At 46.0% G+C, this 16086-nt stretch overlaps 1 protein-coding gene across 1 annotated transcript in view; it reads right to left on the bottom strand.

The window, feature by feature from the left end:
- Positions 1 to 16086, bottom strand: part of BLTP1 (bridge-like lipid transfer protein family member 1) — a 242134-nt gene that overhangs the window by 164744 nt on the left and 61304 nt on the right. The window contains exons 10-12 of the mRNA XM_065404647.1: positions 12787 to 12866; positions 7079 to 7229; positions 356 to 512 (exon numbers count right to left, since the gene is read on the bottom strand). Of these exons, the coding sequence (XP_065260719.1) occupies positions 356 to 512; positions 7079 to 7229; positions 12787 to 12866 (388 nt within the window). The remainder of the gene's footprint in view (positions 1 to 355; positions 513 to 7078; positions 7230 to 12786; positions 12867 to 16086) is intronic.

Genomic DNA, 16086 nt, shown 5'->3' with positions numbered 1-16086 from the left:
AGATGATGACATGGCCTTAATGTTTAAAAAAATATGAGAAATCATGATACTGAGAATAAGTTAACATTAACAACCAGAAGATCCTTGGCTGAAAGAGGAACTGGTGTGGATGAAAGAAGATTATATTTCCCTTTCTCTTCTAGCTCGCATGATTCTACACAGAATTCAGGAAGATCCAAGCAAAAAAAAAAAAAAAAATCCCCCCCCCCGCCAAATATCATATTTAAATATCTCTAGATACCACCTGACAAATAAAAATATGCACGAACAAAAAGCCAGACAACCTAATCACAAGAGCTTGTAAGATTCAGAGTTATCTTAAAAATGTCTTTCTAACCACCTGGCCATTATTTACCCTGTTTTTGGTAAAGAGCAAGTCAATAGTGGCATCTGCAATGATATTCATCCGCAACTCAAAAGCAAGGATCTGTCTTGGCTTGCCAGGTTGTGCAATTTCTGAGACTTTCATAACCTGGTAATCTGGTGGGAAAAAAAATTTCCACAAACAGTCCCTAGAAAACAAGAAGAGAAATATAGTTACTCTTAGGGAAAGAAACAATTTGACTCATCTACAAATTTCTTTGCCACCAGTCTGTGTAAATGAATTAGGTCCTTGGACAGCCAACAGGTAAGGAAAGTGAAGGAAGAAATAACATTTGCATAAAGCTGCAAGACACTGAAATCTTCAAACCTAATCAATGGAAAGACATCTGCCTAGTTAGTGAAATCAAACTCAAAATAAACTAGATATTCAAACTGCTAGGAAATAAATATATGCAGGGATGGTTGTGGTGGAGAGGCATGTTATGAGGGGATGACAGGAAGGAATAACGTATAACAATCCCAGAAAGTAAATACAAGCAGTTACATTTTTTCTTTCATTTCATCTTCCCACCACAATATACTGTAATTACCTTGTTTTGGAGATTAGGATAAGAGAGATGACAAGGTCACTTTTTGATTGTGTATAATTGGCAGAAGCACAGAAACTATAAAAATAACAAATTGTCTTTGAAATTAGAATGTGTGGATCGGAACGTAGTCTGAATTTCTGCAATTTGAACCAAATATATAGCCATAAGAAAGGAAACTGAGAGGATGATAAAAGCATGGCGAGCCTGATATATGTGGTTCAAATAAGGAGTCCATCAGTGAACTAAGGTCAAATTCCACAGAACGGTTTTAAAACTGTAGCCATGTATGAAATACTTTCTTGGAAAAAATAAAAGTACTTGAATGAGAATGGTCTTTTTTTCAGTGCACTCAAGACCGGACTGCTGCAGTAGCTGAGAAATGATTATTTTTTCAGAATTACCCTATGCAGATTCATTAATGCCTGCCTGAAGAAAGTGAAGGGTTCTTGAAATGGACTTCAGATGTTAAAAGCACTTAGGTGAATTAGGGCAGCAAATTCCCGAAGGGAATGAACAGAACAGGTAATCATCAAGTGAACCATCCCCTGTCGCCCAATCCCAGCTTTTGGCAAACAGAGGCTAGGGACATCATCCCCACCCGTCCTGGCTAACAGTCATTGATGGACCTATCCTCCATGAACTTATCTAGTTCTCTTTTGAACCCTGTTATGGTCTTGGCCCTCACAACATCCGCTGGCAGGGAGTTCCAGAGGTTGACTGTGCATTGTGTGAAAAAATAATTTGTTTTGTTTGTTTTAAATCTGCTGCCTATTAATTTCATTTGGTGACCCCTAGTTTTTGTTATGAGGAGGAATAAATAACACTTCCTTATTTACTTTCTCCATACCAGTAATGATTTTATAGACCTGTATCATATCCCCCGTTAGTCGTCTTTTTTCCCCAAGATGAAAAGTCCCAGTCTTATTAATCTCTCCTCATATGGCAGATGCTCCATACCCCTAATCATTTTTGTTGCCTTTTTCTGAACCTTTTTCAATTCCAATATATCTTTTTTGAGATGGGGCGACCACATCTGCACACAGTATTCAAGATGTCGGTGTACCATGGATTTATATAGAGGCAATATGACATTTTCTCTCTTATTATCTATCCCTTTCTTAAGGATTCCCAACATTCTGTTCATTTTTTTTGACTGCCGCTGCACATTGAATGGATGTTTTCAGAGAACTATCCACAATGACTCCAAGATCTCTTTTTTGAATGGCAACAGCTAATTTAGACCCTATCATTTTATACGTACAGTTGGGATTATGTTTTCCAATGTGCATTACTTTGGATTTATCAATATTGAATTTCACCTGCGATTTGTTGCCCAGTCACCGAGGTTTGAGAGATCCTTTTTGTAGCTCTTCGCAGTCTGCCTGGGATCTTGAATAATTCTGTATCATCTGCAAATTTTGCCACCTCACCGTTTACCCCTTTTTCTAGATTATTTATGAATATGTTGAATAGGACGGGTCCCAGTACAGACCCCTGAGGGACACCATTATTTACTTCTCTTCATTCTGAAAACTGACCATTTATTCCTACCCTTTGTTTCCTATCTTTTAACCAGTTACCAATCCATGAGAGGACCTTCCCTCTTATCCCATGACTGCTTACTTTGCTTAAGAGCCTTTGGTGAGGGACCTTGTTGAAGGCTTTCTGAAAATCTAAATACACTATATCCAATGGATCCCCTGTGTCCACATGCTTGTTGACCCCCTCAAAGAATTCTAGTAGATTGGTGAGACATGATTTCCCTTTACAAAAACCATGTTGACTATTCCCCAACAAATTATGTTCACCTCTGTATCTGACAATTTTGTTCTTTACTATAGTTTCAACCAGTTCGCACGGTATTGAAGTCAGGCATACCGGCCTGTAATTTCTGGGGTCACCTCTGGAGCCCTTTTTAAAAATTGGTGTCACATTAGCTATCCTCCAGTCATTTGGTAAAGAAGTTGATTTAAATGATAGGTTACAGACTATAGTTAGTAGTCCTGCAATTTCACATTTGAGTTCCTTCAGAACTCTTGGGTGAATACCATCTGGTCCTGGTGATTTATTACTGTTTAGTTTATCAGTTTATTCCAAAACCTCCTCTAATGACACCTGGGACAGTTCCTCAGATTTGTCACCTAAAAATAATGGCTCAGGTTTGGGAATCTCCCTCACATCCTCAGCCATGAAGACCGATGCAAATAATTCATTTAGTTTCTCCGCAATGGCCTTATCATCCTTGAGTGCTCCTTTAGCATCTCGATTGTCCAGTGGCTCCATTGGTTGTTTAGCAGGCTTCCTGCTTCTGATGTACTTTAAAAATATTTTGCTATTACTTTTTGAGTCTTTAGCTAGCTGTTCTTCAAATTCTTTTTTGGCCTTCTTAATTATATTTTTACACTTCATTTGGCAGAGTTTATGCTCCTTTCTATTTTCCTCACTAGGATTTAACTTCCACATTTTAAAGGATGCCTTTTTGCCTCTCACGGCTTCTTTTACTTTGTTGTTTAGCCACAGTGGCTCTTTTTTGGTTCTCTTACTGTATTTTAATTTGGGGATTTTACTTTTGGTGCTGTACCTTTTATTTTCTGTTTAACTAACCTCCTCATTTTTGTGTAGTTCCCCTTTCTGAAATTAAACGCTACAGTGTTGGGCCGCTGTGGTGTTTTCCCCGCCACAGGGATGTTTAAATTTAATTATATTATGGTCACTATTACCAAGCGCTCCAGCTATATTCACCTCTTGGACCTGATCCTGTGTTCCACTTAGGACTAAATCAAGAATTGTCTCTCCTCTTGTGGGTTCAAGAACTAGCTGCTTCAAGAAGCAGTCATTTAAGGTGTCAAGAAACTTTCTCTCTGTATCCTGTTCTGAGGTGACATGTACCCAGTCAATATGGGGATAGTGGAAATCCCCCATTATTATTGAGTGTTTTATTTTAATAGCCTCTCTAATTCCCTGAGCATTTCACAATCACTATCACCATCCTGATCAGGTGGTCAGTAATACATCCCTACTGCTATATTATTATTTGAGCATGGAATTACTATCCATAGAGATTTTATGGCACAGTTTGGTTCATTGACAATTTTTACTTCATTTGATTCTACATTTTCTTTCACATACAGTTCCACTCCCCCACCAGCGTGACCTGTTCTATCCTTCTGATATATTTTGTACCCTGGTATTACTGTGTCCCATTGATTATCCTCATTCCACGAAGTTTCTGTAATGCCTATTATATCAATATCCTCATTTAATACAAGGCACTCTAGTTCACTTCTAGAGTGCCTTGTATTATTATTTAGATTTCTAGCATTGGTATATAACAGGGGTCGGCAACCTTTCAGAAGTGGTGTGCCGAGTCTTCATTTATTCACTTTAATTTAAGGTTTTGCGTGCCAGTAATACATTTTAACGTTTTTTAGAAGGTTTCTCTCTGTAAGTCTATATATTACATAACTAAACTACTGTTGTATGTAAAGTAAACAAGGTTTTCAAAATGTTTAAGAAGCTTCATTTAAAATTAAATTAAAATGCTGATCTTACACCGCCGGCCTGCTCAGCCCGCTGCCGGCCTGGGGTTCCGTTCACCTAGGCCGGCAGCGGGCTGAGCGGGGCCTGCGGCCGGGACCCCAGCTGGCAAGGGGCCGGCAGCCAGAACCCCAGGCTGGCAGCGGGCTGAGCGGGACCGGCGGCCAGGACCGGTCTGGGGTTCCGTCCGCTGGCTCCTGCCAGCCAGGGTCCCAGCTGCCGGCCCCGCTCAGCCCACTGCCTGTCTGGGGTCCTGGCCCTGCCCACATAGAGTGGGTACCTACCTTCTCCCTGGTTCTGGCCCATTCTCTTCCTCTCTCTCTGCACTGAGCTGAGGGTGGGGGTGCACTGAGCACAGGGCTGGGGGTGAAGGAGCAGGCTGGGGGTTGGGGTGCAGGGTCTGGCCAGGAGCTAGAATGAGGGAGGGGGCTTAGGGTTGTGGCAGGAGGTTTGGGTGTGGAGCGCTTACCTGGGCAGCTCCCATTTGGTGCGAGGGGTGCAGGTAGGAATGTGGGGGGGGTGAAGGAGCTCCCATTTGGTGCTCAGGGTGGGCGGGCTGGGTATGTGTGGGGAGTGCAGGAGTCAGGGCAGGGTGTGTGTGTGGAGGGTGCAGGAGTCAGGGCAGACGGCTGGGGGCGTGTGAGGGGGTGCAGGAGTCAGGGCATGGGGCGTGGGGGGCTGGGTATGTGTGGAGGGTGCAGGAGTCAGGGCCGGGTGTATGTGTGGAGGGTGTAGGAGTCAGGGCAGAGGGCTGGGGGCACATAAGGGGGTGCAGGAGTCAAGGCATGGGGTGTGGGGGGGCTGGGTATGTGTGGGGGTGCCAGAGTCAGGGCTGGGGTCATGGGGGGTGCAGGGGGCTGGGGTGTGAGGGGAGTGCAGGGGTCAGGGCAGACGGCTGGGGGGGGTGGGCTGGGATTGGGGGGTGCTCCCAGCCCCCTGCCCTGAGCGGCTCACGGCAGGGGGCTGGAGGGATACGCCCTGATTCCACCCCCCATTCCCCAAGGTCCCGCTCCTGCCTCTTCTCTGCCTCCTTCCCGGTCTGAGCAGCGAGGGCGCTGGGGCTCCTCTTCTCCCCGCCCTCACAAGGGCCATCGGAGGCAGGGAGGGAGAGGAGGCGGAGCACGACACAGCACGCTGGCGGAAGAGGTGGGGGAGGGGGAAGCTTGGCTGCCGGCGGAGCCTGCCCTACAACAGCAGCCGGCAGGACCAAGCTTGCTTCTGCCCCCGCCAGAGAGAGTGGTAGGCGGGGGGCAGAGAAGAGCGGGCTGGGCCGGGCAGGATTTTTAATGGCATGCTGCTGCCTGCCGGGGTCCCAGCCGTCGGCCCCGCTCAGCCCGCTGCCGGGGTTCGGCAGCAGGCTGAGCGGGGCCAGCGGCTGCCGCAGCGTGCCATTAAAAATCGGCTTGCATGCCGTCTTTGGCACGCGTGCCATAGGTTGCCGACCCCGGTATATAAGCAGTTTAAAAACTTGTCACTTTTTAGCTGTCTCCCATTACATGATGTAATTGAATGAGACTTTTTTTCATCAGATCCTACCTGTATTTTATCATCTTCCATCCTTTCCTTTGAAAAGACCCACCTCTTTGGATCCTTTACCTGATCAATAACAATGCCACCATCACTGAGCAGGTTAAAATATGAAGTGTTCTAAAGGAGAGCAAATTTTCTTGGTGATACTAAAAATCAGAGGTTTTATGTTCCCAGGAATGCACTATGCTGTCCACAGAAGTTCTTTCCTTTAGGTACTTCAAGATATTGTTTACTATCTATAGTCCTTATGATCTGCACATTCTCACACTCCTATAAGGTAGTCAATCACAACAATTTCACAGATGGGTAAATGGCATACATCCAAGAGGGATAACAAGTATGTGATTCTTCTCAATATTTTTTTTCTTAAATGGGCAGATTGTCACCTTTATGCAACTTGTACCTTACCTGTACCTGTAAACAGTCCCACTGACTTCAGTGGAATTACTCTCAGAGTAAAGTGCTATCCAAGGTAAGAAATGGTGGTAGAATCTAGGCTTGTAATTTAAGGCAAAAGGCCAAACCTGCAAGTATTCATTGGGATTCCATCAAGCATCTGCCTGTTCCCACCAATAATTCCAATTTACAGAACAATCTTTTCCTCCTTATTAATTCCCTACCCTAATCTAAAGGGAAAAATTCATGAAGAGTTACAGTTTACAATATCCCTTTGCTCCAATTCTCCACAAAAAAATCATTACAGTTTTATTGCATACAGAAAGTGGCAGAACTGTGGAGGTTTTTGTTTTTTTTTTTCAAATGACTTAAGTGTAAATTTGCTACAGATACAGAAATTTGACAGCATCAGAGCTACTACATTCATTAAATAGGAATACAATTTATTGGTTGCTTATTATCTTTGTGAAGAATTGTCCTTAAATTCTGGAGGACATGCATAACAGCGAACGCTGAGCCTACTATTAGGCCTAAACTACTGGACAGAGGTCCTTTAATTTCATATTTTGACTGTTTATACTTAGTAGTCTACCATGTACAATTAACAGCCTGAGCAGCAATATCAATGGAGACGTCATAACAATTTCCAAACAGGAAATGATATTCAAGATTAATATTTAAAATGCAATTCAGTTTAATACCTTTGCCTGTCAGCCCACGGTCCATAGTTGAAATCTGTTCCTTTCCCACATACAATGTCTAATCCCCAACATGGAGGCAGGTCTTGCAGTTTACTGTCTTCATCGCTTGTTTCTCCATCATTATTTTCCTCTGTCTCCTCTGGTACAAGACCTGTAGCGTGTAATACAGCAAATATTACTTCAGGAAACTGTTTCCAATTATGACAAATTTTTGCAGACTGCTACACAATTAAAGTATGCAGCTGTCAGTTTCATTCAAGATCACTGCAGGATATAAGAGTCAACCCATCCTTCATGTAGACTAAAGAGAAAGGAAGAGAAGGATATGACTGAAAGCAAGCAGCCAAGGAATTTTTCCAAGGCACTCAATGACAGCTAACTTTGCTCCACTGAAGTCAGTAAAATCCATTGAACCTACACTACATAATTTTAGCGGTAAAACCTGCCTTCTGTCAGCACAGCTTCGCACGTGGCACTGCCTTTTCAGTCCTGCTGACAAAACCCTCAACTACTGCGGGTCAAGTTAAATCATCTTCCTGAGCAGCATAAATCCTCTACTGACACACTTACACTGGTTCAATGCCTGTGTGGACACTATTACCTGCACCAGTACAAACAGCCCTCCAGCAATATTGCCACAATGACACAGTCGTGGTGACTGCTCTCTGCTCAAATTTTTGAATTCTTCTGCTTAATGGTCACAGTGACCCCCTTTAAAATGTCCAGAGTTTTTGGAAATGCCTCTGTTCTTGCTAGCTCACTTTTGCAAACACACAGGTATGGCTCCATGTAAAGCTACAGCTAAAATGCCAGTGAACCCTAGTGCTACTGCCTACTACAGGAAAGTAGTCTTGGATGTCCTCAGCCAGTGAGGAGAGGAGCAATGGAACCGTAACTACAGAATTCACACAGGAACAAAGATGTTTATTTGGACATTGCAAAGGAGATGCAGAAACTGAAATATGACAGGGATGAGTTCCAATGCCAGGCAATGGAGAAGGAACTGCAGCAGTCCTACCAAAAGGCAATGGAGGAAAACAAAAAAATTTGGTGCTGCCCTTCAGAGCTGCCACTCTATGTGGAGCTAGATGCCATAACGAGTGGGGACCCCAGCAACTAGTGACTAACAGTGGATGCTCCGTAATGTCCTGAGGAGAGCACACCAGAACTGCACAGTGATGAAGAGCTCACTAAGGAGTGAGACATGAGCCCACATATACCCAAGAAGCTCTGAGACCCAGCCAAACTCAGAGAGAGCCCCCTGAAAAAGGTGTAATTCACTACCCCCCCCATACTGCACATGGTTTTTAAAACAAACTTTCTTCACAGCCCCCGATGCTTCACTATCTCCTATCTGTCCTTCTCACACACCCTCAAAATGGCAGACAACTGCAAGTGGGCAGGGGAAAAGGGAATTCGATTTTAAAGTAGCCAATTTGTTTTAAGAGCACACAGTAGCATGAACAGGCCAAAAACAACAAAGAATACTTTAGGCAACCAAAAAGCATTCCCAAATAGATAATTTAGCAGGACGTTGATGCATTCAAAAGAAAAACTTTTGCAGGAAGAAAAAAAATGTCCAGTAAAATAAAAATACAGTAACGCAAATATAATTCGATCCATTCAAAAACAAAATGCATTCAAATTAAATACATCAAAAATACAGAAGAATGCTTGCAAACAATCCAGTAACTGATCACTGAGACTACATGAATTCCACGCTATTGTGCAAGATTTTACTCTTTCCCCACAAAATAATTTATTCATGTGCCCCTCCCAGGCAGAGGTCCCAAGCAGGTGCATCTGGTTTGGCATCAGGAGCAGCCAGGGGAGACATAAATCACCGCCTCGGGGGGGTCAGAAATGGGCGTGCATGCAAGACTACCCCCCGGGTCTACAGGGAGGGGCCGGCAGCCACGTGGAGCAAGCGCGCAGGAAGCCACTCAGCTCAGCTGCGCTGCCGGTGGTGGGCGGGGCCCCGAGCCATTTTAAATTGTCCAGGGGACACGCAGGGGGGGAGTACCCGGGGGTGGCAAGCAGGGCCAAGGGAGAGACCCAGCCCCAAAATTGCTAGAGCCCTGCAGGCCACACTGGGGAGGTTCTCGGGCGGCAGATGGCCTGCGGGCTGGGACTTTGAGACCCCTGATCTGGACCCTTCCCCCCACAGAGTCCCATTTCCCTGCACCTGGACCCCCCACTGAGCAACCCACACCTAGATTGTCCCACACAGAACCCTCTTATCCCATACATGGATCACCCACACTAAGCCCCTCCACACTTGGATCCTGCCAAGCTAACATGGAGGGGCAGGGCCCAGATGTGTTTCTGAGGCAAGCTCAGGCCTGGCACTGTGTCAGGGTGAGGTGCAGCCTCACCACCAAGTCTGTGTCCCAGAGGAAGATGGAGGGTCTGCAGGGTGATCCCCTACCTCTGTGCAGTAGTGGCCTGCGCTTCCCACTGCCACGCTGGAGACTCCACTCCCATTTCCTTTCTAATCTATTGTCTAGAACAATTTCAATTCTACTCCAGTGACTTTACAGTGACATGCTGAGAACTACTTAACCATGCCATTCACTAAGGATGCAAGCTGGCAAAGCATTAGTTTCAATGGGGATACTCAGGTGCTGTACTTTATGCACATATTTAAGTGCTGTACCAGGTCATGCCCTAACTTCACTCCTAAAGATGTTCTGCTCTTTAGGGTATGTCTACACAGCAAAGAAAAACCCGCAGCTGGCCTATGCCAGCCAACTCAGGCTCGTGGGGATTGGGCTACGAGGCTGTTTCATTGCTGTATAGACTTCTGAACGGGGGCTGGAGCCCAGGCTCTAGGACAGGGGTGGGCAAACTTTTTGGCCCAAGGGCCACATCAGGGTTGCGCAACTGTATGGAGGGCCAGGTAGGGAAGGCTGTGCCTCCCCAAACAGCCTGGCCCCCGCTCCCTATCCGACCCCTCCCACTTCCTGCCCCCTGACTGCCCCCCTCAGAACTCCCAACCCATCCAACCCCCCCTGCTCCTTGTCCCCTGACCACTCCCTCCCAGGACCCCCACCCCCTATCCAGCCTCCCTGCTCCCTGTCCCCTGACAGCTCCCGGGGACTCCCACCCCCATCCAACTGCCCTCTGCTCCTCGTCCCCTGAGCACCCCCTCCCGGGACACCCCGTCCCTAATTGCCCCCCGAGATCCCACCCCCTTATCCAACCCCCCCGTTCCCCATCCCGACCACCCCGCTAGAACCTCCACCCCATCCAACTGCCCCTCCTCCCTGACTGCCCCCCCAGGACTCTCCGCTTCCCACCCCCTTACCAGCAGCAGGAGCTCGCAGCTGCGATACCCAGCCAGAGCCAGCTGCGCTCCCCACGCTGCCCAGCGAGAGCGGCGGGACAGAGTGCGGCCCGCGCGGCAGCGTGGATGCGGGGGAAGGGGGACAGCGGGGGAGGGGCCGGGGACTAGGCTCCCCAGCCGGGAGCTCAGGGGCCAGGCAGGACGGTTCCGCGGGCCGCAGTTTGCCCACATCTGCTCTAGGACTCTGCGCGTGGGGGGGGGGGGGGGGGGGGGGGCGGGGGCCTTGAGCTCCAAGCCCGGAAGTCTGAACAGCAATGAAACTGACAGCCCCACAGGCTGAGCCCTGTAAGCCTGAGTTGGCTGGCACGGGCTAGCCGTGGGTTTTTCTTTGCTGTGTAGACATACCCTTAAAGTCTTCTGTGCTTAGCATACATGGAAATATTAGTATTTCCATTGGCTCTGTGGAGTAAGAAATCTATTTGTCAAAAAACATTTCCTGAATCATCTTTGTTGTCTGTACTTGCTGACAGGTATTTTGAACTAAATTACCAAAATAATTGAAAATGGTGCAATTATATTGTGTTATTTTGACAAATAAAATATGCAGTATTTTAAAACATTGCATGCAGAATTTGTAACTTTTTGGTACAAAATTCCCTCAAGAGTAAACCTTTCGGAGCAGCGATCACCACCCATTTCTCTACTGTCAAAGCAGCCCTCATTTTGGGGTCTCTGTGCTGAAGGGAGCCTGGCACACAACTCCAGGAATGTGGCCTTCCACATATGAAAATTCTACAGCCACTAGATTTGCATCATGAGCCAATCCCACCATTCGGTGCTCATTTCACAGGCTCAGAAACTGCTGCTCCATAGTGTGCAGCTGCTCAGTGAGTGCCTGCAGCACCTGGTGACTTTCATTCACTTTCCACATTATCCACACCTCTTCAGTTTTCTCTACTGCAGACCCAGCTGTGATGGTACTTGTAGCGCCATAGGTACAGAACAATCAGCTGCTCTGTCTCTAAAACAGACAAGCCAGATCTACTGATCTGTTCCACATCCATGATTCTGACAACAAGATGGAAAACCAGCATGAGGAAGAGAAGATTATGGGATGGAACAGAGGAAACTGTGGGAATTTGATCCCCCAACTCCCACAATTGCCTGACAAGAGCACTGGCAGCCCACAATGCACTGCCAAAAGATTTCTTAGAAGGAAATGCATTGAACAATGGCCCTGGTGACACTGGGATGTGTAATCACCATGCTGTCCTTCTTTTGCCAATACAACCTGTCAGTGTGAGGGCATGCTGCGCCAGCAAAGACAGTCTAATGTGAATACAAACTAGTGATAGCAATGTCAGCAGCTGTATACTGGTAGAAATTTTACTGGTAAAACCTTCTAATGTAAATATGGTTGAATTTTTGCCATTTACTTCAATGTGGGTAGAGAGATAGGCCAACAATGAGCAATTCTGAAAATCCTACCCCATGTGTTCAACAACTTAGGCCAAAGTTCTCTAACCTGCGTGCCTAAAGTTAAGCTCATAAAGGTATATTAAAGACTTGTCTACATGGGGAAAAAATTATCAGTTATACCGGTCTAGTTATAAACCCCTTCCGAAGTGACAAACGCTATGCCAAAAATGACCCACTATCCCAGAATAAGAGCATCTACACAGGAGGCTATAGTGGTACTATACTAGATTAAATTCACACCTTAGGTTATACTGAGAAAACTTCCCTGTGTACACAAGACCTTATACACCAACGTAGGAGTGGACTGATTTTCAAAAACATCTGCAGTTCCCACTGATTTCACCTGGAGTTAGGTTTGCTTAGCATGGTTTTACAAATCAGGTGATTTCTATGTGGATGCTTAAATATAGTTTTAAGAAGTTTAATATTAGGCACTGAAAACTTGACATTTTCAGAAGTGTCTGAGGAGAATTAGGCACCAAACTCCCATTGATACCATTCTGAAAATCCCACCTCCAGGTCTGACCTTTTCCAGACCTGCAGAGAGAAGCCTGGATGTTGGGTTTATCTAAATGTTGACAATATTCATTATGAAGCACGACAGCTAAAATATACTGTTAAAAACAGTGTTTTGACTCAAAATATAAATTAGTACTCTTTTCCATTTATGTCAGTGGAACCTGCCCACCTGTTCATGTCAATGACAACAATGTGAAAATTTAGTAGATAATACTAAAGAGGGGCAGGGACAGTCCATATACTTTCTTGCAACATTCTTATCGTCTCACATCTTGTGCTGACTCATCTAAGCTGGAGATCAAAAAAATTCTTTCAGCATTCCAGAAAGACAATAGTAAGACATTAAAACTAATGGTATAGGAAGTCCTGATAAATAAACAGTGCACAAATTATGTAAATAACACTATTATTTAACAGAAGCTACCTGGTTCATCCATGTAATAGTAGATGTCAACATCATTAGACTGCATTACAACAAAGCCTTCTCCCATTAACCTTGGTGGCCTGTTGTGAGGGAAAAAAGCGTTAGGTCAATAATGAAATGTATCCTAGAAGAAATTAACTATTATGAATTTAAATAATGCTAAATTTGAATTTTTGGGTATCCTGAAAAAGAGAGTGCAGGTCATGCTCAGCTGTAAGCTGAGAAGTAATGTAAGTACATAGACAATCTTAGAATCAATTGATAAACTTGCCATAAGTAGTAACTAATCCACTTTTAGAAAGGCATTTGTACAGAAAAGATTTTTTAGGCTGTCAGTGTCCTAATGATAGTACTATAAAATATCCTCCAGGTTACCCAGATCTGAGGAAAGTCTCAGGTCTCTTACTAATCAGTTCCTCTCAGAGTCTCCAATATTGTAAGAATGGTGCTGCAGGTTCAGTGGCTGACCTTCCTGCTAGTGCAGAGTAATTCTAGTAAGTATTTTGTGGTTCCATAGTAACTTCCATCTCATGATCTCAAAGCGTTTTACAGACATTAATGACTTAAACCTCAAAAACTTTCTATAAAGCAGGTAACTATCCCGTTATATAGGTGGGGAAACTCAGAAAACAGAGAAGTTGTTCAAAGTCATAGTCTATAGCAGAAACAAAAAGCGTAGGGGTCAGATTCTGTGCTGTGCTGTGCCTCTAAGAGACGCAGCACAGAACTCTCAATCCCTAACAAGTGAGGGCTATGGTAGTTTTAAGTTATCTATGCAATCTCCCAATTCTGGGCTGCTCCATAGGCTGCATAGGCCCCTACTGTAACTTAGCCTGGCCCTCAGGACTGTCTAAATGACAGAAGTCTCCCTATGCAGCCCTATGGGCTGCAGTATTGCCTGGAATCACTGCATGTGCACCCCCAACATAGCCTCCTCCTACTCACCACCCCCTCTTCACCAGGTCTTGCAAGGAGGTCATCAGGAAGCAGACTCATGACTGTCTTCTGCAGCATCCGCCCCAAGGAAATCCCTTCCCTGACTGAATATGGGTCTTTTAGGACCCCCTTTATGTTGCTCTGGCCCTTTTTACCCAGCCTCAAGGGGCTGGCCCAGGACAAAGGATTTCACCCTAGACTTTGATTTCCAGTCTAGGGTTTTAACCATGAGATCACCACAACAGATGTATTTGGGGAGTAGGGGAGGAGAAAAGAAGAAAATATAGTATATAGCTTTTTTAATTATTTAAAGTTTCAGAATGAGGGACAACAGAGACCTTAGGAGAAGGGAAATAGTTAACACACCAGTGCAGTGAGTAGTGCAGTGAGATCTCACACTTACTGCAGTATTCAGAAAGTTCACATACCACGCAAAGCATAAGCGATTTCTGAAAATAAACCTATTTTTTGGTATTTAAGTCTCTTTTCATTGGTCATTACTGTTTTTTCTGAATAAGGACATCATTGGTGTCACTAGTAGTATGGCAACATAATATCTGATTGTAAACTAGCACAGTAATAAAACGTTAACAGAAAAATAGTTATGTGCTTTGTTAAATACAAAAAAGACGGTTACTCACTTTTGTAACTGTTGTTCTTCGAGATGTGTTGCTCATATCCATTCCAATTAAGTGTGCGCGCGCCGCGTGCACGATCGTCAGAAGATTTTTACCCTAGCAACACTCGGTGGGTCGGCTGAGGCGCCCCCTGGAGTGGCGCCCTTACGGCACCGGATATATGCCCCTGCCGACCCAGCGCCCCCTCAGTTCCTTCTTGCCAGCTACTCCGTCAGAGGGGAAGGAGGGCGGGTTTGGAATGGATATGAGCAACACATCTAGAAGAACAACAGTTACAAAGGTGAGTAACCATCTTTTCTTCTTCGAGTGCTTGCTCATATCGATTCCAATTAGGTGACTCCCAAGCCTTACCTAGGCGGTGGGGTTGGAGTTAGAAGTCGCGGAATGGAGGACCACTGAACCGAATGCAGCATCACCCCGGACTGCTGCACTATCGCATAGTGGGAAGCGAAGGTATGCACCGATGACCAAGTTGCTGCCCTACATATCTCCTGCATGGGTACATGAGCCAGAAAGGCGGACGACGAAGCTTGAGCCCGAGTAGAGTGGGCAGTGAGTCGCGTAGTTGGGACACCAGCCAAGTCATAGCATGCACGGATGCATGATGTAATCCAAGACGAGATTCGCTGTGTGGAGACCAGGAGGCCCTTCATCCGGTCTGCCACCGCTACGAACAGCTGGGACGTCCTCCTAAAAGGTTTTGTTCATTGGATGTAAAAGGCGAGAGCCCTACGAACATCTAGGGAATGCAGCTGTTGCTCTCGTCGCGAAGAGTGTGGCTTCGGAAAGAAGACCGGAAGTAAGATGTCTTGGCTGACATGGAAGGCAGACACCACCTTAGGGAGGAAGGCGGGGTGTGGTCGCAGCTGTACCTTGTCCTTATGGAACACCGTATACGGTGGGTCTGAAGTGAGGGCTCGAAGCTCCGACACACGTCTCGCCGAGGTGATAGCGACAAGGAAGGCTGTCTTCCAGGAAAGGTACAGAAGTGAGCAGGTGGCCATCAGCTCGAAGGGAGTCTAGATAGGACCAGACTGAGGTCCCACGTAGGGGCTGGATGTCGAATTTGCGGGTACAGACGTTCCAGACCCTTGAGGAACCTGCTGACCATGGGATTGGAGAAAACCGAGTGCCCGTTTTCGCCCGGGGGGAAGGCTGAAATCGCTGCTAGGTGTACTCTGATGGATGAGACAGCCAGGCCTTGCTGTTTCAGGGACCAGAGATAATCTAGGATGGTAGGTACTGGCGCCTCCAGAGGGACAGTATTGCTCAGGGCACACCAGCAGGAGAAGCGCTTCCATTTGGCCAGGTATGTGGACCTAGTAGAGGGCTTTCTGCTACCCAAGAATACTTGCTGCACTGAACGGGAGCAACGCAGCTCACATTGATTTAACCATGCAGCATCCATGCTGTGAGATGGAGGCACTGCAGGTCCGGATGACATAGTCTGCCGTGCTCCTGAGTGATCAGGTCTGGCCACAACAGTAGAGGAATTGGTTTGGTCACCGACAGATCGAGGAGTGTGGTGTACCAATGTTGCCTGGGCCACGCCGGGGCAATCAAGATTAAGCGGGCCTTGTCTCGACGCAATTTGAGAAGGACCTTGTGAACTAATGGGAACAGAGGAAAGGCGTAGAACAGATGGTCTTTCCACTGCATCAGGAAGGCGTCCAATAGGGAACCCAGGGAGCGTCCCTGGAGAGAACAGAACACCTGGCACTTCCGG

Source organism: Emys orbicularis, chromosome 5 (genome assembly GCF_028017835.1).
Source record: "Emys orbicularis isolate rEmyOrb1 chromosome 5, rEmyOrb1.hap1, whole genome shotgun sequence".
NCBI classification, from domain to species: Eukaryota; Metazoa; Chordata; order Testudines; family Emydidae; genus Emys; species Emys orbicularis.
Note: the sequence above shows the minus strand (reverse complement) of the source record. Positions and strands in the feature narration are given on the sequence as shown.